Source organism: Microcaecilia unicolor, chromosome 5, assembly GCF_901765095.1.
Source record: "Microcaecilia unicolor chromosome 5, aMicUni1.1, whole genome shotgun sequence".
NCBI classification, from domain to species: domain Eukaryota; kingdom Metazoa; phylum Chordata; class Amphibia; order Gymnophiona; family Siphonopidae; genus Microcaecilia; species Microcaecilia unicolor.
The window spans coordinates 49,366,956-49,389,956 of NC_044035.1; the positions used below are offsets into that span (position 1 = coordinate 49,366,956).

The window sequence follows — 23,001 nt, forward strand, 5'->3', positions numbered from 1 at the left end:
TCAAACACCGTTCAAATATTTAACAGAATGTAGCATTACTATTAAACCATACAGTCATGTAAGAAGTACTTATATGAAATTTACATTAACAAAACTTAGTAAAGGCATAATAATAGTGGAAACCGTTGGCTAGGCTCATATCTAAGGCATTCATCAACTCACCTCATATTTTCTGTAGTTGACTAATAAGGCAAGAAGGACAACAGCATCATACCCATGCTCCCTACGGCTAGGCGGGTTGGAAAGAATCTACAAAAAAAACATAACACTGATGAACAAAGGATCACTAAGAGTTTCATCTAGCTATTAATAAACATGCATCAACAAACTGATGCAATCTTTATGTTTATTTCTTCATCTTTGCTCAAGGTAAAATATTTCTCTTTTTCTCCCCCATTATTGCATTACATTTTTTTTTTACAAGCATAGCAATCAATATGAAAAGTGCAATACCATTTCACAAAACAGTGGCATACAATAAAACTTCTGCATAGCCAATTTCTAACGTTTAATGATAAATATTACTCTCAATCAGACTGCCAGAAAAACAAGATCAAAATCCTGACATTCTAAATAAGGTCAAAAAACTTACAAGCAACATGGCTCTTATATTTTAACAGAGATGCTTTCACAGTAAATTACACCTGGTCCAAGGCAGGTGAAACCATGTCCATAAACACATATACGCAACTCCACCCAAACACCAACCCTGTGAATACCTATGCATGGACTGTGTAAAGAGCACTTTTCCCACCTGTAACAATTTTTTTCTATAAACAGCAGAATTGATCACATATAAAAGTGGGTGATATCATTTGACAACGTTGGAACGGAACAGAGGCCCCAGAGCTCAGAACTAGTGTAGCATTTTGTATAGGCACAGTCCTTCCCATGCACATTAGTTTCCTCAGTTCCTCGACTGGTTCCATAGCTCAAGAAGGAATGCAACTGCCTTGGGTGAATCTCTTCATAAAGGCAGTTAATAAATCCCAATAAACAAACAAACTAACTCCTGGAGAGCTAGAAGGAACTGGGTACCTTATCAATCCTGTTGTCTGAGGAAAACACCTGTCACACAGTAAAATAGTAGATGACGGCAGATAAAGATCTGTATGGTCCATGTAGTCTGCCCAACAAGATAAACTCATAGCATGATGTGATACTACATATGTATCACATACATATGTTCCAGGTGAGAAACAAAGCTCTTTTTTTTTTGCTGACAAGAAGAACCGAGTCAGGCATACAAGTGTGTAACTCCAAAGCTCAAGGCTGCTCAATTTAGCTATAATATGTCCATTATGAAGTAGAAGTCCAGTCAAAGAAAAATACAAGAGTTGCTAATGTTACAAAGTCAGATTAGCAAGCACAGCTTGACCGACTGTGGGCTGATCCACACATTAGTGCAAAATGTAAGTATGAAGCAAGGACATAGGTCCATAAGTACATACATACATGCATAAGTATTGTCATACTGGTACAGACCGAAGGTCCATCAAGCCCAGCATCCTGTTTCCAACAGTGGCCAATCCAGGTCACAGGTACCTGGCAGAATCCCAAATAGTAGCAAGATTCTATGCTTGCCCAAAATCAGAAGGAGCTGCAGTGGGAACTGAACCCAGTTCCCTCTGGTTCTCAGGCTGCTGCACTAACCACTAGGCTACTCCTCCAATGTTACTGTTTCTCCACACATCCTTTAAACTATGGTGACACAGTGCAGAGCCCTTTTATCCCACTCTAGTTCTGACCCACCAGGGATAGCAAAGTGTAATCCAGGTACAGGCAGAGTCTGCTGCCTGCCTCCTGACCTTGCCTGTACCTGGATTACTCTCTTGCCTGCTGCCTGATTACTTCACTGCTATCCAGCTGTGGCTACTGGTATGCACATTGCTTCTTTGTTTGTTTGTTTGTTTGTTTGTCTTCCCTTAGTCTGCTTAATCCTTTGTCTGCCATGTTTGCTTCCTAGCTCTTAAGCTCTGTTTCTGCCAAGTTCTGTTCCTGTGTGTGTTTGAGCCAGGTTCTGCTCCTGCTCTATGTTTGAGCTAGTTCTGTCCCAGGTCCCTGCTAAGCCAAGTCCCTTTCAGTACCCTGGTCCAGCCAAGCCAAGTCCATTTCAGAATCCTGTTCCAGCCAAGCTAAGCCCGTTCCAGAATCCTGTTCCAGCCAAGCCAAGCCCGTTCCAGAATCCTGTTCCAGCCAAGCTTGTTCCAGAATCCTGAATCCTGTTCCAGCCCAGACTGTTTGAGAATCCTGAATCCTGTTCCAGACCGTAGAAGTCTGCCCTGTACCGGTTTTACTCACCACCCAATCTCCACAAAGATTCCATAGATCCATTTCTTCTAAACAGGATTCCTTTGTGTTTATCCCATGCATGTTTGAATTCCATTACCAATTTCATCTCCACCACCTCCCGTGGGATGGCATTCCACGTATCTACCACCCTTTCCATAAAAAAAATACTTCCTGACATTACTCCCGAGTCTGCCCCCCTTCAACCTCAATTCATGTCCTCTAGTTCTACCACCTTCCCGTTTCTGGAAAAGGTTCGTTTGTGGATTAATACCTTTCAAATATTTGAATGTCTGTATCATATCACCCCTGTTTCTCCTTTCCTCCAAGGTATACATTTTCAGGTCGGCAAGTCTCTCCTCGTACAGTTTGCAATGCAAATCCCATACCATTTTTGTAGCTTTTCTTTGCACCACTTCCAGTCTTTTTACATCTTTAGCAAGATATGGCCTCCAAAACTGAACACAACACTTGAGCTTTTCACGGAGCACCAGCAGATTAGACCAGTGATGTCACTGTTTCTCTGCTGACAGGAAGGGATAACACCCACTTTTTAAGGATGGTATAGCCCAGACACAAAGGAGACAGAAGATATAAATGTTGTGTAGAGCTTTGGCAGAGTAGTTTTCAAAGGAAAAGAGTGTATGTATTTTCTCTCTGAACTTTAGACATGGGTGTAATATGGAAAAGCTGACAGTGAAGCTCCATTAGTGCATGGCACTTCAAGAGCGAGACACATTTTGGACTTTCATGAAGGACACATGGGAGGAGGAGGAGGATAAGAATAGGGGACAGTCTTGTTGAAAGAGAGGGTATGATGCGACAATTCAGCCCTCTCATCTGGGCGGCCAGACTGCAAGCCACAAATTCAGCTAGCTGAAGAAACATAGAATGCAAGCAAACAGACAAAAAGCACGACTTTTAATGGGCAGCACTTGAAATCTCTAACACCAGCATCACAAGAATATTGGGTTCTCGCAGGAGCACATCCAGATGATAATCTCATGAAATCAGCACCTAGGAGTGCTAGCCCACCAATATTCAACGTACTTGCAATGCTTGCATTAGAGAGCTCAAGTGTTGCTGCTAACAACTCCACTATTCCCCTACTTACTCACATTCTGGGTTTCTTCAGCTAGTGGGACTTGGGGATCCCTTCCAGCTAAAGTACAATTAATTTGAATTTTGATGGAGGGGAACAGAAAGGGAAAGCAGATGACATACACTGGTGAAGAGAGACACAGAGGAAATGGGTGCTCAGTGCTGTGCTGGAAAAGCAAGGAGAATGCAGCACAGAGGATGCTGGAGGAAGAAAGGGGAGAGGCAGAAAAAAAGGAGTGCTGCCTAAAAAAAATGGAAAAAGACTGGAAGAATACTAGAGGAAGAAGGAAAGGGCACAGAAAATGGTTACTGGATAAAAGGCAGAAAATAGATAGAAGGATACTGGGAAGGGAGACTAGAGGCAGACTGATGGAAAAAGAGAAGAAAGACAAGAGGAAGAAACTAAAGGTGGGAAGGGGAAGACAGAGGAAATGGGTGCCAGAAAAGGGAGAAAAGGAAGGAGGACGGATGCTGAAGAATGAGAAAAGCAGGCAGAGGAGCAATTATTGGGGACAGAAAGTTGAGGGTAGATCAAATTCTGGAAGTGGGTAAAAAGCAGAAGAGGACAGACTTAGAAATTAGATGGGGCTTGGGAGGATAGTAGGATCTAACCGAGCTTCTCATTTTCCCCCCCAAACCCACCTCCCCGCTCCCCCCGTTTTCTATTTCTGTTGATGGCTCTCTCATTCTCCCTGTCTCCTCAGCTCGAAACCTTGGGGTCATCTTTGACTCTTCTCTCTCCTTCTCTGCTCATATCCAGCAGATTGCCAAGACCTGTCGTTTCTTTCTTTACAACATCCGTAAAATCCGCCCCTTTCTTTCCGAGCACTCTACCAAAACCCTCATCCACACCCTTGTCACCTCTCGTTTAGACTACTGCAATCTGCTTTTTGCTGGCCTCCCACTTAGTCACCTCTCCCCTCTCCAGTCGGTTCAAAACTCTGCTGCCCGTCTCATCTTCCGCCAGGGTCGCTTTACTCATACTGCCCCTCTCCTCAAGACCCTTCACTGGCTCCCTATCCGTTTTCGCATCCTGTTCAAACTTCTTCTACTAATCTATAAATGTACTCATTCTGCTGCTCCCCAGTATCTCTCCACACTCGTCCTTCCCTACACCCCTTCCCGTGCACTCCGCCCCATGGATAAATCCTTCTTATCTGTTCCCTTCTCCACTACTGCCAACTCCAGACTTCGCGCCTTCTGTCTCGCTGCACCCTACGCCTGGAATAAACTTCCTGAGCCCCTACGTCTTGCCCCATCCTTGGCCACCTTTAAATCTAGACTGAAAGCCCACCTCTTTAACATTGCTTTTGACTCGTAACCACTCGCCTCCACCTACCCTCCTCTCTTCCTTCCCGTTCACATTAATTGATTTGATTTGCTTACTTTATTTATTTTTTGTCTATTAGATTGTAAGCTCTTTGAGCAGGGACTGTCTTTCTTCTATGTTTGTGCAGCGCTGCGTATGCCTTGTAGCGCTATAGAAATGCTAAATAGTAGTAGTAGTAGTAATAATCTTGGTGAATGGGTAAGGGTAGGAAACAAGGGGACTGGGTTTAGGAAGAGCTGATACTAAGAGCTTAGGTAAGAACATAAGTAGAGGTGTGTTGGATAAGCTGAAGGATGTACCACAGGGTGAAGAAAAATGGGTAGATGGTGTGACAGACCTGCAAAAGCTGAGGTGGACTTAGGAGCCAGGAGAAAAGGACAGGAGGTTGTGAGGACAGCAAAAGACAGAGAAAGGGGATAAATCGTTGAAGAGGTGAGAGAGGTAGAAACAGAGCAAGTGAAAGGGAAAAAAAGAGACTGGGTAGGAAATAAGAGAAAGAAAAATGGGCAAAAAGCAGAGAATGGGATGAATAATATGGAAAGAATTGGACTAAGAAGCAGAGGAGAGCTAGGGAGAGGGTGTATACAGTGAGTGGAAATAGGGGACTTAAAAGACGGGTGAAAGGGGGTAAAATTTAAGCCTGAGTAAGCAGTGAAAGACCAGACGGGTGAAAGGGGGGTAAAATTTAAGCCTGAGGAAGCAGTGAAAGACCAGAAGGGGAAAGGGGGAAACTGAGAGTAGGAGATGGAGAGCAGCAAACTGCTAGGTAGGTGAAAACTAAAATGAGGGAGACTTAAGGGGGAATAAAATCTAGCTTTGGAAGGATAGAAAGAAAGAATGAATAAATGAAGAAAAGAATGATCATTTTTAGAGACAAATGGGGGGGGGGGGGGGGGGGGAAGGACAGAAAATAGAAAAAAAAAATAAGAGATCCTGGAAAGGACAGAGGGAAAGATCAACAAGGAGAAAATAAGGGAGAGTAGGGCCATTCGAAGAATAAAAAAAATCAGACAACAAAAAAGCATTTTACTTCAAGTTTTTAGTAATTGGAATATATTCTCTTTGGGAATGTGCATTCATATGCCTTTTTATAAGAGTTGCCATATTGGGCCTGAATGAAGGTCCATCAAGCCCAGCATCCTTTTCAAACAATAGCCAACCCAGGTTATAAGTACCCAGCAAGATCCCAAAAAAGTACAATACATTTTATGCTGCTTATCCTAGAAATTTTCCTAGGATTTTCCCCAAGTCTATCTTAATAATGGCTTATGGACTTTTCTTTTAGGAAGTTATTTAAACCTTTTTTAAACCCCGCTAACTGCTTTTACCACATTCTTTGGCAATGAATTCCAGAGTTGAATTACACGTTGAGTGAAGAAATATTTTCTCTGTACAAGACAATATGTTATTTCCATTGCCCTTTCTTCAGTGTTCCACTGCTTAATGTCTGGTTTCCATGGCTTTCCAGGTTTCTGTAGTATAGCATAGTGTAGTGCAGTGTAGTTTTTGCATGTATGCATGTATGTTTCTGTAGTATAGCATAGTGTAGTGCAGTGTAGTTTTTGCATGTATGCTTGTGCTTCCATTTCTAATTGTAGTCCTTTATTCTGTATTTGACAAAGATCTGTCTGTGTTTGCATGTCAGGAATTCTGTAAGCATATAGTTTCTGTGTGTGTGGGGGGGGGGGGTGGATTTGTAGCAGCGAGTTTGCAAGTTTTGGTATTTTAGGGCATGGAATAATTTTACAATGTTGCCTTTTCCTAGGTGATGCCAAAACAGAAGAAATGAATCTTCGCAAGGATATATACGGTGAAAACAGCGAAGTAATGCTCTTAGAAGCTTTTTGAATCTCAAGAGTAAACCCGAACTTGGTTTACTCTCGAGATTCGAAAAGCTTCTAAGAGCATTACTTCAATTTGACTTACAAGACGCTACAGCTCCATTTCAGCACTGAATGACGAACATGACGAGTGAATTTTAGATCACACAAGACTCCTGATGCAGGCCCCATAGGCCGAAACACAGCTGTGTCGAGTCATGCTCATCAATAAAGTTTTTTTACCTGGAGCATTGTCCACATTTTTAGTTGACTTCGCTGTTTTGTTTCGCCTTTTCCTAGGTGACATTGTTGAGTTAGTACTCTTATAGTACATTAAAGATCAGAGTGTCTTTTCTGCAGGGATTTATGTTACTTCATATAGGAGGTGTATTTTCAAAGCACTTAGACTTACAAAGTTCCATAGTAACCTATGGAACTTTATAAGTCTAAGTGCTTTGAAAATGAGTATCAGGCAGTAGAAGGAGCTTGTGTTGCTGAGACGACACAAGAAATTGAATGTAATTTTTTTTTCATATTAGGTTGTAAAATGAAGCATCCTAGTTTTGTTGTGCATCCACTGTACTCTATGGTTTTTACACTTACTAGGATTATTGCTGTTTTATTACAGTTATTTCACTTTCCGCTTGAGCATTATGGAAAAGGGGATTAAAAGAAATATTGGTATATTATATTACATGACTGAATCTGATATTTCTATAATGTGTTCTTTGCTTTCTATACAATATCATAGAAAAGAAGACTTCAGAGATGTTTAACCTGTTTTATTAATATGAATTAATAAGGCATTTGTCATAGAACAAAGGATATGCCATAAAGTCAAAGGATACTTGCTAAATTAGAGTACCTCATTATTTTGCCATAACTTCAAGTGGGCTTTTAGTACACTCTGCAGAATGTTGTGATGTGCTCTGATATTTTACCCTTATAGTAGGATTGAGTCTACTTACATTTAAATTAAGGTATGGAATGCTACCCATTGAAACATCTTAATATAACTAAAGGGAAAGGGAAAGGAAATATACCTGTGGTTTTTACAACTACATTCAAGGCGGTTTACATAGTATATACAGATACTTATTTGTACCTGGGGCAAAGGAGGGTTAAGTGACTTACCCAGAGTCAAAAGGAGTTGCAGTGGGAATTGAACCCAGTTCCCCATAATCAAAATCCACTGCACTAACCACCAGGCTACTCCTCCAGCTTCCATATGCATGTATGTGGCTTTGGTAAGTGCTTAAAATAATTGATTTAAAATTTAAGTGTCACCCATGATACAGAAAACCTGCTGCAGACTACCTGTCAGGCACACACCATCACATTATGTCATTAACCCCCTAATTCTATCAAAAATCACCCAAGATTGTGCAAGCAAATTTGGGTGTGTGCCCAATTTGTGCATGCAATTTAACCGTACATGCTAATTAGCAGCAATAATTGGCTTTTAGCAAGCAATTATTGGCATTAATTAGATTTAACTGGCATTTACACATGATCTGAAAAAGGGGGCACAGAAATAGGAGGGGCATAGGCAGAATGGGGGCATTCCTAAAGTTAACGCACAGGGATAAATGCCTAATTTAGATGCATACATCTGCAGAACATTTCAGTGGTGCAAATGGCCGTGCGTAAAGTTAGGAATAATTCCCGGGCATAAGTGCTATTCTATAAACCGTGACTAACTTTAAGCACAGCCTATAGAATACTGCTTTTTTTCAGTGCTGATTTTTTTGCTACCATATATAGAACCTATCCCTAAGAGTGTAACTACAATGGCTCGGAGCAGTATGCATAGTACCCACACCCCTACAAAAAACATTTTCTGGCTACACCACTGGTTGAGAGCTTAAGAATGTAACTGAAAGCAAGTTGTAAAGCTTGAACTAATTCTGAAGGTCAGGGAGAGGGTGAGTTCCTGCCCAAAATATTTATTGACTGCTCAGTCACAACTCGGGATATGTATATTATTCTCATGCATATTCATAGCATCTATCCTGAAATCCTGATTGACTCTGGAGTCACATCAGGTTTAGGAACCACTGCTGCAAACACAAGGAGAAAACTGCTCCAAATATTTGTACCTGTAAGATAGCTTCAAAAATGCTGTTGATCATAACATATTCTAAGATCGTGTTCTGGCTGATGTTATCCGTGACCTGTATGAAATAAGAACACATTGGTGGCAGCACCATTTTATACATTTTTAATTGTCTATCAATCATACACACAGATCAACCAGAATAGCTTCAGTGTTTGTGGAATATTACAATCTTGAAGCTTTAGAGAGATTTTGCAGTTGTTGTATCCATTTAAAAAGTATGTATGTATATATATTTTATACATATATGCACAAAGCAATTCAACCAAAGATCGATACTGTTCACCAATATTGATAATCTCAAAAATGCCAAACTGAACAGTTTGATTGTGTTTGCGAGGGAAAAGTGTCAACTTTACGGCAACAACTTTAAACCGTTGTGTTGCACGTAAAAAAAGTTATCATAGACTCAAAAACCCTCGTGTAATATTTTTTTAGTGATTTTTCAAAATTATAAATGATATATTTTTCAAATTTTTTAAAGTTCATATATTAGAGAGTCAATTAGACTGAGAAAAAAATATATATATATGTGTGATCTGTAACTATATCAATTCTCAATGACTCAAATGCACTTATCTTGCAACTTCACACTCCAGCTTGCCAGATGATTCCAACGGTCCCGTTTCGTTCATCTTCCTCAGGGAACCACGCAGCAAAGAGTTTTAAAATCGCTAAATGATGGAGAAAACTGATGTTAGTTTGAGTTTTCTCCAGCATTTAGCGATTTTAAAACTCGTTGAGAATTGATATAGTTACAGATCACATATATATATTTTTTTTCTCAGTCTAATTGACTCTCTAATATATGAACTTTTAAAATTTTGAAAAATATATAGTTTATAATTTTGAAAAATCACTAAAAAAATATTACACGAGGGTTTTTGAGTCTATGATGACTTTTTGTACGTGCAACACAACGGTTTAAAGTTGTTGCCGTAAAGTTGAGACTTTTCCCTCGCAAACACAATCAAACTGTTCAGTTTGGCATTTTTGAGATTACATATATGCACACACACACTCTCTTTTTGTTGATATTTGCTGATCCTACACTAAAAAACTAGGGTAAATGCTAATTTTTATTCTACTATAATCATACTACTACAAAGGGCACAGTTAAATAGGGATAATAATGATATATATCCTTACATATATAATGCCAGTCTGTATTAAAAAGATATGTTTGTTCTCTAAGCATTACTTTAATCAAATAGTGAAAAAAGTCACTATTTTAGGACAAATGTCACAGAATATTACATTTTAATCAATTAGTTTTATTTATCATTGAAAAAATAAGGATGCAAAGCATAGGAGCCAACTTTTCAAAATTATTGGGGGTGCTAAGCCCAATGGAAATAACCCCTGCCTAGACACATACAAGGAATTTTCTCAATATTGGGGGTGCTAAAGCACCCACAGAGTCAGCTCCTATGGTTCAAAGACATACAATAAAAGTTGGTCAGCCATCCTCCCAGAACTCCATATGTGGCACAGCTCTGAAAACTATTTCACCACCAGACAGGAATATGGGCAAGCCACAAAAAAATTACTGCTTCATGAACATCATCATAACCAAGATTTTTAATTTTTCAAAACTGCCAGATTACCTAGTTGAGCACAAATATGTTTGAAATATTTGTTTTCCACAGAACATACTCCTTAAAAAGGGTAGTGTATACTAGACTTTTTTCTTTTTAAATCAAAAAAAAATTTTTTTTTCTAAGAAACTGTGTTTAAAAAGGTATTAGTATCCAAGCTGTCTGCAAGTAACTGTGCATAGGTATTATAGGAACTTGAACATACATAGGATACTCTGTCAATGTCCTTCTGCAGAAAAAAAGAAACACACATATATATATTTATATATGTACCACTTACAGTCACCAAGCAAAGGAGAAGCTTCAAGCATAAGCTCTTCAGAAATTCAGAGCTCTCCCCACAAAGTAGTGAATCCAAACTTTCCATTAGATTCTGCAGGTGAGAAAATTTGTTTACTTAACCATTCTTAATATACTGCCTTAGAAGTAACAATTGTATATAAATGTTTATTTCAATCTAAAGATGATTAGCAATTTAAAAAAATACAAAAAACATACTCTGTTAATGTAATCCATATCATACAACCTGGACACCAAATTAAGGGACCCTTTTATTTATTTGTTGCATTTGTATCCCACATTTTCCCACCTATTTGCATACTCAATGTGGCTTACAATATTACATCATGGTAGGCGCCATTCAAGAGTAGATAAACAATTGGTTACATACAAAAACAAGTGTAATATAATGGATATGATCAATTCAATAAATCAGAAAACAGTCAGATTATCAAGTAAGTAGTGATGCATTGGAATTCCTATTGTTATGGTAAGCCTCGTTAAAAAGAAAAGTTACCTTGAATATTGTAAGGAGGTTCTCTTTATTTCTCTTGATCTCCGTAAAGCTTTTTATTTGATAAATCCCAAGATTTTACTTTGTCGTCTACAGTCTATGGGAATTATCTGGAATGCGCTTTCCTTGTTCAAATCTTACGTGCCCGATAGGGCATTTCAAGTCCAATGGGAGAAATCCCTTTCCTCACCTATTATTTCCTGTGGCATCCCACAAGGATCTGATTTAGGACCTGTCCTCTTTAACTTACCTGTTCAAAAAAGCATACCCTACCGACCCTACTTAAATACCTGAACGCTGCAACACTACGAAACCAAAGAACATAATGGACATAACTTAAACTCTTCCGTTTATACGATTCCCTAATATGTTTGTTCCACATGAACCCTATTCTACCATAACATCACTGTGTAACTGTTTATACCGGAATTGGCGAACGCCTTTACGGTACTATGTAAGCCACAATGAGGCTGCAAATAGGTGGGAAAATGTGGGACACAAAAGTAACCAATAAATAAATAAATAAACATATTTCTTTTCCCTCTAGCTCTTCTTATGCAATCCCAAGGAATTTCTTTTTATATCTATGCGGATGACATTCCGTTGCTCTTCCCCCCTGAATCACGTTCCCCACAATCTATTGAAGAAATTTCTGTGAAATTGAACAAAATTGCTAATTGGCTCTGTGCAAATCTGTTTCCCTTTCTTTCCACGTGTTGGGCCATTTGCTCTGCCATGCTCCCCGTTCTGCAGCCTACCTATCCCATTAATACTTGGCACAGTAGTGATAATCAGCTCACTCTTGTCCCTCATATCACTATAGTCATACAGAAGTCTTCATTTAGAGGCAATCAGGGCTGCTCGTTCCTTCGTCTACTGGTTCATTCCCTAATCATGTAAACTTGATTACTGCAACTGTCTCTTTCACGTCTCCCTCTCTATCAGATTCGTCACTTACAATTAATCCAAAGTACTGTGGTCAAACTTATTCACAGTGCAACTCCCTCCCCCCCACCACCTTCTGAAATCTGAACTCTGGCTCCCTGTTCACTGTCATATTCTGTTTAAAATTCTGACATTAACTCATCAGATCCTGAACTCCAATCTCTCCCAGTTTCTGTTCAGATCACTTCTCCCCCTATGTTCCAAGCCATTCTCTATGCTTGTTTGCTATACCCATGCATTTGCAGATATGCTCCCACTCACTGGAACTCCATTCCACTTGATATTTGTGTTGAACAGTCAATTAAAAATTTTAAGGTCACTCTTAAAATATATTAATGTACTAAAGTGTATGGGATTACTAATTGAGAGTCTTGCTTCTCTCACTGAAATATGCCCTGTCCGTGGCACTGGACAGCATCCCACCCTTGGTGTGTGTATTTCTGTCCCTCTCTCCCCTCCTCAAGTGTCTGCTTAGGGTTTAGTGATTCCCTGCTTATCCCCCACCCCACACACACACTAAAATACAAACATTATAACCTCGCTTCCTTTTGTGGTTCTTCTTTATTCCTTTTAACTTATTCTTCCTCTACTTTTAATATTGTAAATCACGTACATATCTGTTGATTTTGCGGTATATTAAAATGGCATGCGAGTGATAATCAATGTGCTAAAATTTTTTTTTTTTTTTTTTTTGAGAGATGTGTAGGGGGTGGAGATTGGGCATTCTTGCACTAATCAGTTAGCACAGTTACATTACAGTGTGCTAGTTGGCTACCATAGGATTACTGCATGAGCCCTTACTGCCTACAAAATAAGTGGCAGTGTTCATGGGGTAATTTTTTTTAATGTCCATGCGCTAATGGCAACATTAGCGCATGGCCATTAATACAAAAAAATGGAAAATCAGCCATTTTATGGAACCAGCAAAAAAAAAGCAAAGATACTTACCTGTGGGGTCGCTTCTACAGGCTTCTGTGTTCTCACAAGTGGGGAATCTCTAGCATTCAGGCTCACCCAAAACAACAAATATTGTTTGAGTTCCTCACTATTTTCTTCCTTCCTCTCAAAGGGGTTTAAATAAGTGTCTAGGAAATTACTAAAGTAAAAAAAATAAAGTAAAAATAACCAAGGAGACAACTCCAAGGGGAGGTGGGAGGGATTCTGAGAATATGAAGCCTGCTCTACTCAGAGAATATCTGCTACAAGTAAATATCTTCGCTTTCTCCGAGGACAAGCAGGCGCCTATCTTCTCACAAGTGGGGAATTCCTAGCATTCAGGCTACCCAAAACAACAAATATTGGTCAATTAGGCCTCGCAACAGCAAGGACATAACACAGATTAACCTGAAACTATATACAATCTGAATGAGAGTGCAGCCTGCAACAGAATAAAAGAGGCGTGGGAGGATGGAGTTGGATTCTAGACACCAAACAGATTCTGAAACACTGACTGCTTGAACCAACTGTCGCGTCAGGTATCCTGCTCAAGACAATAGTGAGAAGTGAATGTGTGGACTGGAGACCACATTACAGCCTTGCAAATTTCTTCAATGGAAGCTGACCTCAGGCGGGCTACTGACGCAGCCATGGATTTGATAATATGAGCCATGACACGACCCTTCAAGGAGACACAGCCTGGGCATATGTGAATGAAAAGCAATCTGCCAACCAAACTGAGATAGTGCGTTTCCCGATGGTGACCCCCATCCTGTTGGGATCAAAAGAAACCTAAAGCTGGGTGGACCGTCTGTGGGGCCTTGTTTGCTCCATGTAGTAAGTGAATGCTTTCTTGCAATCCAAGGTGTGTAAGCTGTTTTCGCCAGGATAGGCACGAGGACGGGGAAAGATGTTGGCAAGACAACTGATTGGTTCAGATGGAACTCGAACACCACCTTTGGCAGAAACTTAGGATGCGTGCAGACTACTCTGTTGTGATGAAACTTAGTATAAGAAGCATCCACTACTAAGGCCTGAAGCTCACTGACGCTATGAGCTGAAGTAACAGCCAACAAGAAAACAACCTTCCAGGTCAAGTACTTCAGATAGCAGAAATTCAGTGGTTCAAAAGGAGCTTTCATCAGCTGGGTAAGAACGACATTGAAAGCCCTTGCCACTGGTGGAGGTTTGACAGGGGGCTTTGACAGAAGCAAACCTCTCATAAAGCAAACAACTAGAGGCTGTCCAGAGATGGGCTTACCTTCCACATATTGATGATAAGCACTAATTGCACTGAGGTGAACCCTCACAGAGTTGATCTTAAGACCAGATTCATAAATGTGCAGAAGGTATTCAAGCAGGGTCAGTGTGAGTCAAGAAAGGTGATCTAGGGCCTTGCTATCACACCAGGTGGAAAAGCTCTCCATCTGAAAGAACACCACTTCTTTGTGAAATCTTTCCTGGAAGCCAGCAAGACTCTGGAGACACCCTTAGGAAGATGCAAGGAAGCAAATCCAAAGCTCTCAAACAGGCTGTGAAGGCCAGGGACTGGAGATTAGGATGTAGAAGAGATTCCTCATTCTGCATTATGAGGGTTGGAAAACATTCCAATCTCCAAGGTTCTTTGGAGGATAACTCCAGAAGAAAAGGGAACCAGATCTACCTGGGTCAATATGGGCCTATCAGGATCATGGTTCCACAGTCTTGCTTAAGTTTCATAAAAGTCTTCCCCACAAGATGGATAGGAGGATATGCGTACAGAAGGCCATTCCCCCAATGGAGGAGGAAGGCCTCCAACACTAATCTGTTGTGTGCCCTGAGCCTGGAAAGTACTGTGTGATTGAATGGAGTGGCAAAGACATCCACCGAGGGGGTGCCCCCACATCGGAAAAGCCTGCTCAGTCTGTCGGCCAGGCTGCTGGAATGGCATACCAGCTTCGTGGCTCTGAAAACCATCCTGTTCTGGACAGCCCATTGCCACATCTGGACAGCCTCCTGACAAATGGGGTATGATCCTGCATCCCCCTGCTTGTTGGTATAATACATTGGAACCTGATTGTACATTTGAATGAGTGTAATTTGGTTGAACAGCTGATCTCTGAAAGCCTTTAGAGCATTCCAGATGGCCTGCAGCTCCAGAAGGTTGATCTGAAGATCTGTTTCCTGAGCTGACTAAGCATCCTGAGTGTGAAGCCCATCCAAGTGAGCTCTCCACCCCAGGCAGGATGCATCAGTCATCAGCTACTTCTGGGGCCGAGGAATATGGAATGGAAGTCCCACAGACAAATTGGAATGAATTGTCCACCAGAAGAGAGTCTGAACCACCTCCAGTATTACCCGGATGAGATCTGCCAGGTTCCCAGAGGCCAGACACCACTGGGAAGCTAGGGTGCACCTGGTGGTCCTCATATGAAGACATGTCAAGGGAGTGACATGCACAGTGGAGGACACGTGGTCTCGTAAACTTAACATCTGCCGAACTGTTACCTGCTGGCTGCCTGAAACCCGAGTGGCGAGTATGACTAGAGTGTTCACCCTCAACACAGGAAGAAAGGCCTATGCCTGTGTGTCTAGCATGGCTCCAATGAACTACAATTGCTGAACCGGAAGCAGACGGGATGGGATAGTTTAAAACAATCCTTGGTAGTACTACCACCCAAACAGTTCTTTGCATGAACTCTGAGTACTGTCCCTCGACGTGCTCTTCACCAGCTAATCTTCCAGGTAGGGAAACACATGGACTCCCAGTCTGCATAGCAAAACCTCAACTTTCGCTAGACCTACTACTAACTCAGGTATACATAGAAAGTATCATGTAAAATCAGTTTATCTTGCTGGGCAGACTGGATGGACCATGCAGGTCTTTATCTGCCGTCATTTACTATGTTACTACTACTACTTATTTCTACTAAACATACGCAGTGCTCAGTGCCCGGTGATCCCGGCATCATGCTTCAAAGGGGATGATGCTTGTGCTTCTTGGCCTTTGCCCAATGCCGAACAACACCACCCCTCGGTGCCAACAAGGACGTCGAATCCTCGCGCCTTTTGTGTCGGGTCCAATGCTGATTGGTTCCGGGGGTCCTGCACAGTGGACAGCGTTGAGGCAAATGGAGACCTCCTCGATGCATGTCCACTCCCAGTGTCAGACACGGGTCTAGCAGCCACAGGGACCGATGCACCCAATGCCAATGCAGCACCAATGTTGATGTCAATGCCAACATCAACAATTCAGATATGGCTCCAAAACTTTTCTCTCTTTCTGAGCCTCTCTGGACAACCATGTTCTTTTCTGCATACGCAGGCAAAGAAGACAGCTGGTAGGGTTATGTTCTGTGCCCAAAACACTGGAGACACAAGGAATGGGTGTCAGTTCCAGAGATGGTCCGACTGCAACGAACATAGCTCTTGAAGTCACTGGGAACTTTTTATATCATGGGAGGAAAAACAGCTATGGCCAAATCAAACGACTCAATGGTGATTGATAAAGGGGCAAATCAGGAAGAAAAAAAAGGGAGGGGGAAATCAGGCCTCATGAGCACAAGAAAAACAAGAAAAAGTGGGGAAAATGTTATCCATAGGTTATATAATGGCAGCACAAGACAAGGTGCCTCTCTCATTTCATCATGTTTATCTGAAAGTCACAGCGGATGAGATACATTATACTACTATAGCGCAGGCTTGGTCACAGGATCCACCTTGTGTTATTTCAAATGACTTACTTTGTGCCTTTGTCCTAGGCATCTGGAAAACATTTGGACTTTTTCATATTGGGAATGCAGTACAAATTTGCCCTATGACTGTATGTTTCTCCTCAGAGGGCTCACCTTGCTGATTTTACTGCTTCAGATTGCTGCCCTAAGTGCTCAGCTGCTAGGGCTTTTCTTGGACACCTGTTCTGGACACATCTGGTTGTCATTCAGTTATGGAAGCAGTTATTAGACCGGATTCCTGCTCCATGGCTCTGCAAACTGCACATAGATCCACAAATACGTTTTGGCAAATATCAACTGGCACACAATACGACTGGTAGCTTGCGAGATTTTCTGAATCGGGCAGTACTTCAGGCTAAAAAAGGCTGTTCTTTGGCCTGGCTTTCCCCTCAACCACTAACACTTCAAGTATGGCGCACTCAGATGACCTATCAAATGTTCTTAGAACGACTGGAGGTTCAGGATACTGGTTCTTCAGCTGGCTAGAAATTCCAACATTTTGATCCACACTTCTTCAATGGGCTCACAGTAGACTACTTAACTTGTGATGTGCTTGTGGATTGATACTGTTGGTGCTGATTTCACAGGTGGGTGGGGGGAGGGGGGGTTTCATTTTGGAATTTGAAGTATTGTAGCCCTAGTAGTGAATTGGTAAAGAATGTTCTTTATATTTTAGCTTCTCATGTAATGCTTTCTGTTCCACTGTAATAAAAATGATTTATATAAAAAAAGTGGGAAAAAAAAAAGTAAACTGTAAAGAGAAGGAAATAAAAATTACCGAAAAAAGAAAAACACAAAAACCGAGCAAACAAAAAATACCCTAAGAGAAAGCACAAAATAGCTCAAAAAGCAGCAACGCACCAGACGCTCTGAGTAGACGCAGGCAGCGCAGTCTCTCCTCATGACAGATGGAGACTCTGATGGTCCCGCGCTCTCAAGGCAGGTAGGAAGGCACTCGTACATGTGCAGTGAGAGAACGCTGTTGCGTGCACTCAAAGCTAAAGTATGCTGTAAAAGCATTCCGCACTGGGCGACGTGGATGACGTCACCCTAAATGTGAGAATAGCAATTTCTTCTTAAATATAGAGTTAGAGAAAAAAATACATAGAAAGCAAAATCAAATGATCAAGGGTGGGGGAGGGGGAGAAATACAGAAAAAGGGAACACCTCCTAATGTAGAGATGAAAGAAAACCACCAGAGGACTGGTGTGAGAAGTTACTCACTCAGTACAGCAGAGTTTATCCTTCATAGACTCTCAGCTTTGGAATGGCATGTGTGAAGTCACATGACCTATCAGCATGACCCACAAAATGGCTTTCCATGAAAAAAAGTCTAGCTCAACATACAGACCTTGTATCATTGCAATGTAAGCTACTATTCTAAATTACAAATACAGAATTGTTTTGATCAGTTTTTAAGTTAGTTACTTAGCTTAACTTAAATATTTGTGAAGCACTACTCATTGATAGTCTCCCACCTTCATGCGTAGCTCTGCCTTATCAAACCCCATAAGCATATTGATGATGTCAAAGCCAGAAGTGGACTTGTTCTTTTGATGGACTCCTCGGATTAGGGCACATAGTGTCTACAAAAAGAAGGAAAAATGAATGAAAGGGTTAGTTTATGTCCTCTATTTCCTGATAAAGCAAAGATACTTACCTGTAGAAGGCATTCTCCGAGGGCAGCAGGCTTCATATTCTCACAAGTGGGTGACATGGTCTGGCTTTTGCCATAGTAAAAAAAAAAAAAAGAGAGCTTTGTGGAGTGTGTGGAAGACTACTCTGTTGTGATGAAACTTAGTATAAGGTGCATCCACCACTAAGGCCTGAAGCTCACTGACCCTATGAGCTAAAGTAACAGCCACCAAGAAAACAACCTTCTAAGTCAAGTACTTCAGATGGCAGGAATTCAATCCACTAAGGCCTGAAGCTCACTGATCCTATGAGCTGAAGTAACAGCCACCAAGAAAACAACCTTCTAAGTCAAGTACTTCAGATGGCAGGAATTCAATGGTTCAAAAGGAGTTTTCATCAGCTGGGTGAGAAACATGTTGAGATCCCTTGCCACTGGTAGAGGTTCATGTCCTTTAGGCAGATGGGGGGAGTCTATTGTTTCTTCTTCCCCAGATTACTGGGGTGTATGAAGATCTTTGGTTTACTAGGACAAAGCACATTCTTGTTTAAAGTAGATAAGATTACAGAGATCTCTAGCTATTCAGCAGAACAAAGAGCCGGTTTGTCTTTACCAACAATTAATAGTGGAAAGTTAATTATGCAGACAGGGCTTGAGTCCCTTTGAAGTGTCTGCTTCCTAGGACATCAAGATTCTGTAAGAGATATGTAGTCAGTCAGGAGTCAGTCTTACTATAATATCTATATTTTTTGCTTTTAAATCTTGAAGCAACATAAAATAGTTTTTAAAGTCCAGTATCTAATATCTAGCAAGTTACTCCTATTCATTAGAAACATAAGTGAATTGATTGTATTTCATTCCTGTGAAATTATTTGGAAGTTTTAAAGCAGAGGGAAAATCAGCAGAATATCAGAAATTTAAAGATAATATGTTAAAGTGTTGTTGTTTTTGTGGCTGCTTCTGTTGCTGTTCCAGCTCAGATCACAAGCATGCTTGCTTGAAAAGTGAAGGGAGGCAAAAAGCCACTTTTATCCAAATAAGACGATGAAATTAACTAACTGAAGGCAAGAAAACTCAGGACTGGTACCCCAACATAGACTGAGCAGAAATATGTAAAACTTTGAGCAGTAAATAGACAAACTGTGTATTATTTAACCTGAATTGTAGGAGCCCAATGTGAACAGAGCCTCTGCCTTCCCCAGCCCCATTCAAATCTTCAGTCATAAGCGAGTGTTGCAGGGTCTTATATGTTCCCTTGGAAACAAGATTCAAATTGATTCCAAAACCTGCATGTGATGTAGTTCCAAGCTTGCCGATTCAGTTGCTGCAGCAGTGAACAGATTTGTAACTGCTGCTTGCATTTCCAGAGCTGGAAGATAGACCTATTTGGCCTCCATACTGAATAGAGCTCACAAGTATTCCAGAGACTGAGAAGGAGTTTGCTCTTCGAGAAATTGATTTCCCAACCTAGAGTCTGCAAAAGACTGACCGACTATCTTGGTGGTGACTTCAATACTCTCCTGACAAGATGTCCTATCAACCAATCATTGAGGTAAAGATGAACTCTGACTCCCTTTTGCCTAAGGAATGCTGCTACCAGAACCTGACCTTGGAAAACGTTCTTGGGCAATGGCACGTCCAAAGGGCATTTACAAACTGATAGTGACCTCCTAAAATTGCAAAACATAAAAACACTGATGAAGAAGCCACGTTGGGACGTGGAAGTAAGCTTCTTTGAGATCCAGAGAAGTCAAAAACTCACATGGACAAACTGAAGCAATCACTGACTTCAGAATTTCCATTCTGAAATGAGACACCAACATAACTCAGTTCACATCCTTGAGATCCAGGACAGAACAAAATTCCCCCACCTGTTTGGGTACCACAAAATAGATGGAAAATCTTCCTAGGTCCAAATCACTCTTCAGAACAGGAATCACCACCCCTAAGTCTAGAAGGCTCTGTAAGGTAGATTTTACCCCCGTTTGGCTGGAGCTTTGCAAGGTGATTCTAAGAAGGAATCTGTGAAGGTTGGAAAAAAAACTCTACTTTGTAATTCTCTCCAATTAGATCTAGTATCTACTGATTTGACGTTATTCAGATCCATTTGTTGAGAAACTGCCATACACAGTTGCTGCAACATATCAGAGGGACATGGAGCTGCCTGCACAGAGTGAAGAAGTGCTTTCAAGTCAGCAGCAGAAGGGCAGGAATTCAAAATGGCTGCGGTTCTAATACTTTCTGAGGCAACTGAAGCAATCAACAGTCCTCCATCAGATCTGTCTCCCCAAAGAGCAGAGACTTAGTCCTGCAACCGGGATTTTCCTCTGTAAGAATTTCACTGTCCAACTGCCACTGAGGTGAGTGATAACATAAAGAACACTGACCCAAAGTGGCCCACCTAGCGATGCAGTAGGAACAGTTTTTAACTGTATCCGCTGCCATAAATCAGCTAAGAGACTCGACTTAATATCTGCAGAGTACAGCAAGAAGAGCCATGAACTGGGAGGAGTAAGCACTAAAACTGAATGTGCAAGAGAAATCTTACTCACCACCACAGACAGATGGACAGCTGCGGGGAAGCAGAATACTGGCTGGATTCAGCTTTGGAGTCACATCAAATTAAACATTACTGCCAGGCTGCAGCATACTGTCAAGGTTCTCCACTTGTTTGTTTGTTTTTAAACAAAGAAACGAGACATCAGGAAGAGTAGATTGGGGTAAAGGGACCCAGAACCAAAAGGTACAAGGTTCTCTACTTGTTCGGTACTTTTTTTAAACAACCAAAGAAACGAGCCATCAAGAAAAGCAGATATGGGGGAGGGATCCAGCACCAAAAGGTATACCCCCTAGCAAAGTAGACCGCTAGAAACCTTTTTTCACCCCACCTCCCACCCCGGGCTCAGCTACAGACCTGTAAAACTGACCACAAATAGGCCAACAGTGCACATCAGGAGTGGCACAAGAAACTATATTCCATCTGCTGAAAAAATAAAAATACTGATTTGGGTAAGCTGCACAGTGCCCTTTAGGGGAGAGTATAGTTTTGTACTCTGTATCACAACCTGCTGGTTGATGGGCAGAAGCCCACAAGTCCTGAGATAGAAAACATACTGAGGAGTTTCCGGCAGCACATGACCACATATAGGGAGGCAAAAGGTTTGCTCTCTATCTCCACCTGCTGGTAGATGGACACAACCCACCAGTCTATGGATTGATCAGCATGATGATATGGAAACTATATTCCATCTGCTGAAAAGATAAAAATACTGATTTGGGTAAGCTGCACAGTGCCCTTTAGGGGAGAGTATAGTTTTGTACTCTGTATCACAACCTGCTGGTTGATGGGCAGAAGCCCACAAGTCCTGGACTGGTCTGTTGAGGACACTAAGGAATAAAATGTTATGATAATGGTCATAATGAGGCCTCTGGCCATTATTAACAAAGTTTCACAGAACAGATAGTCATAGCATGTAGTACCTGTAATGCGTTGACAACCTTAATCTGGTGCTCCTCTCCTAAGGCCTGAATGCAGTGCTGGAACAAACTGTTTATATTTTCTTTTATTTTCACTAATTCTTCACCATCTAGAGACTCCAGTTTTGCTTCTAGGTATTCCAGGTTCACCTGAAAGTTGACAAAATAAAGATGATAAAACCAAAATGAAAGCTTTTAAAGGGCAATATTCTAAAGTTTGCCCAAATTTGAGTGCTAAGCATGAATTCTATGATGGCATCTTAGGAGACCAGATTCCATTACTGAATAAAGTGTAAGTTGACATTTGCATGCCAACATCTAGGTGCAATCACTTATGCCATGTAAAAAGTAGATGTAAATGCTAGGGTGTAAATGCTGTAGTTTAGCCTGCAATTTGGAGAATTCTATAATTTATATGCCTAAGTGTGACAACCACCCATGCCATGCCCATGTTCAACCCACGTGTTCACCCCCTCTTGCAGTTGCACGCTATACAGGTTGTGCACTAAGCTTAGCACCCTACTGGCACATACATTCAGATGCTAAGATTACAGAATTAAGGTGGTTAGTGTTTCTAATATAGTACATGGTATTTTTACAAACTAATGAGCTTGGCCTCAAAGCCACAGTACTTTCTTCTCAGAGCACAAATTCATTAGAAGTCAGAGGTCCTGCTGCTTTACACATATTGCTGGCCAGTGGCCAGTCTGATTTTAGGTTTCCTAAAAACAATTCCATCACTATGTTTATCAGTCTAATTTGGATTGGCCTAGCAAGGTCCAGGTTCAATTCCTGGGTTAAGAACCTACTCCCTGGTTGGCTCAGGACTGCTGTCAAGATAACATTCATAGACCCATAGGGGAGGAATAGCTCAGCTTCACTCTTCAGCAACAGCTACTGGCCAAATTTAGAGCCAATCTACAACATCCTGTACATTACAGTACTACCAGGAACCCCACGTTTGACATACAGTTTACAACATATGTGGGCAGGTATAACCCTGTTTGAATGTGTTACCTTCATAAGGAAAAGCTCTTCCCAAAACCGAGGGTTGGTCTTAGTTGGATCCTCTCTCTGCAAAAAAAAAAAAAATATCAAACATATAAATGGCGAGTGACCGACTCACTCGCAAATGCGCAGTAGAGACTTCCCTCTCTGTCCCGCCCCCGCGTCAATACGTGATGACGGGGGGGGGGGCCGGGACAGAGAGGGAAACTGCGCCGCCGAGGTTGCTACCGCTCCCCCCCACC

The 23,001-nt window shown here is 41.3% G+C and overlaps 1 protein-coding gene across 3 annotated transcripts in view; it reads right to left on the bottom strand.

Annotated features, from left to right (window-relative positions):
- Positions 1-23,001, bottom strand: part of ARMH3 (armadillo like helical domain containing 3) — a 269,393-nt gene that overhangs the window by 233,208 nt on the left and 13,184 nt on the right. For all 3 annotated transcript variants that reach the window (XM_030202857.1, XM_030202858.1, XM_030202856.1), the window contains exons 3-8: positions 22,769-22,825; positions 21,755-21,901; positions 18,120-18,227; positions 10,535-10,627; positions 8,640-8,714; positions 163-249 (exon numbers count right to left, since the gene is read on the bottom strand). In XM_030202857.1, the coding sequence (XP_030058717.1) occupies positions 163-249; positions 8,640-8,714; positions 10,535-10,627; positions 18,120-18,227; positions 21,755-21,901; positions 22,769-22,825 (567 nt within the window). The remainder of the gene's footprint in view (positions 1-162; positions 250-8,639; positions 8,715-10,534; positions 10,628-18,119; positions 18,228-21,754; positions 21,902-22,768; positions 22,826-23,001) is intronic.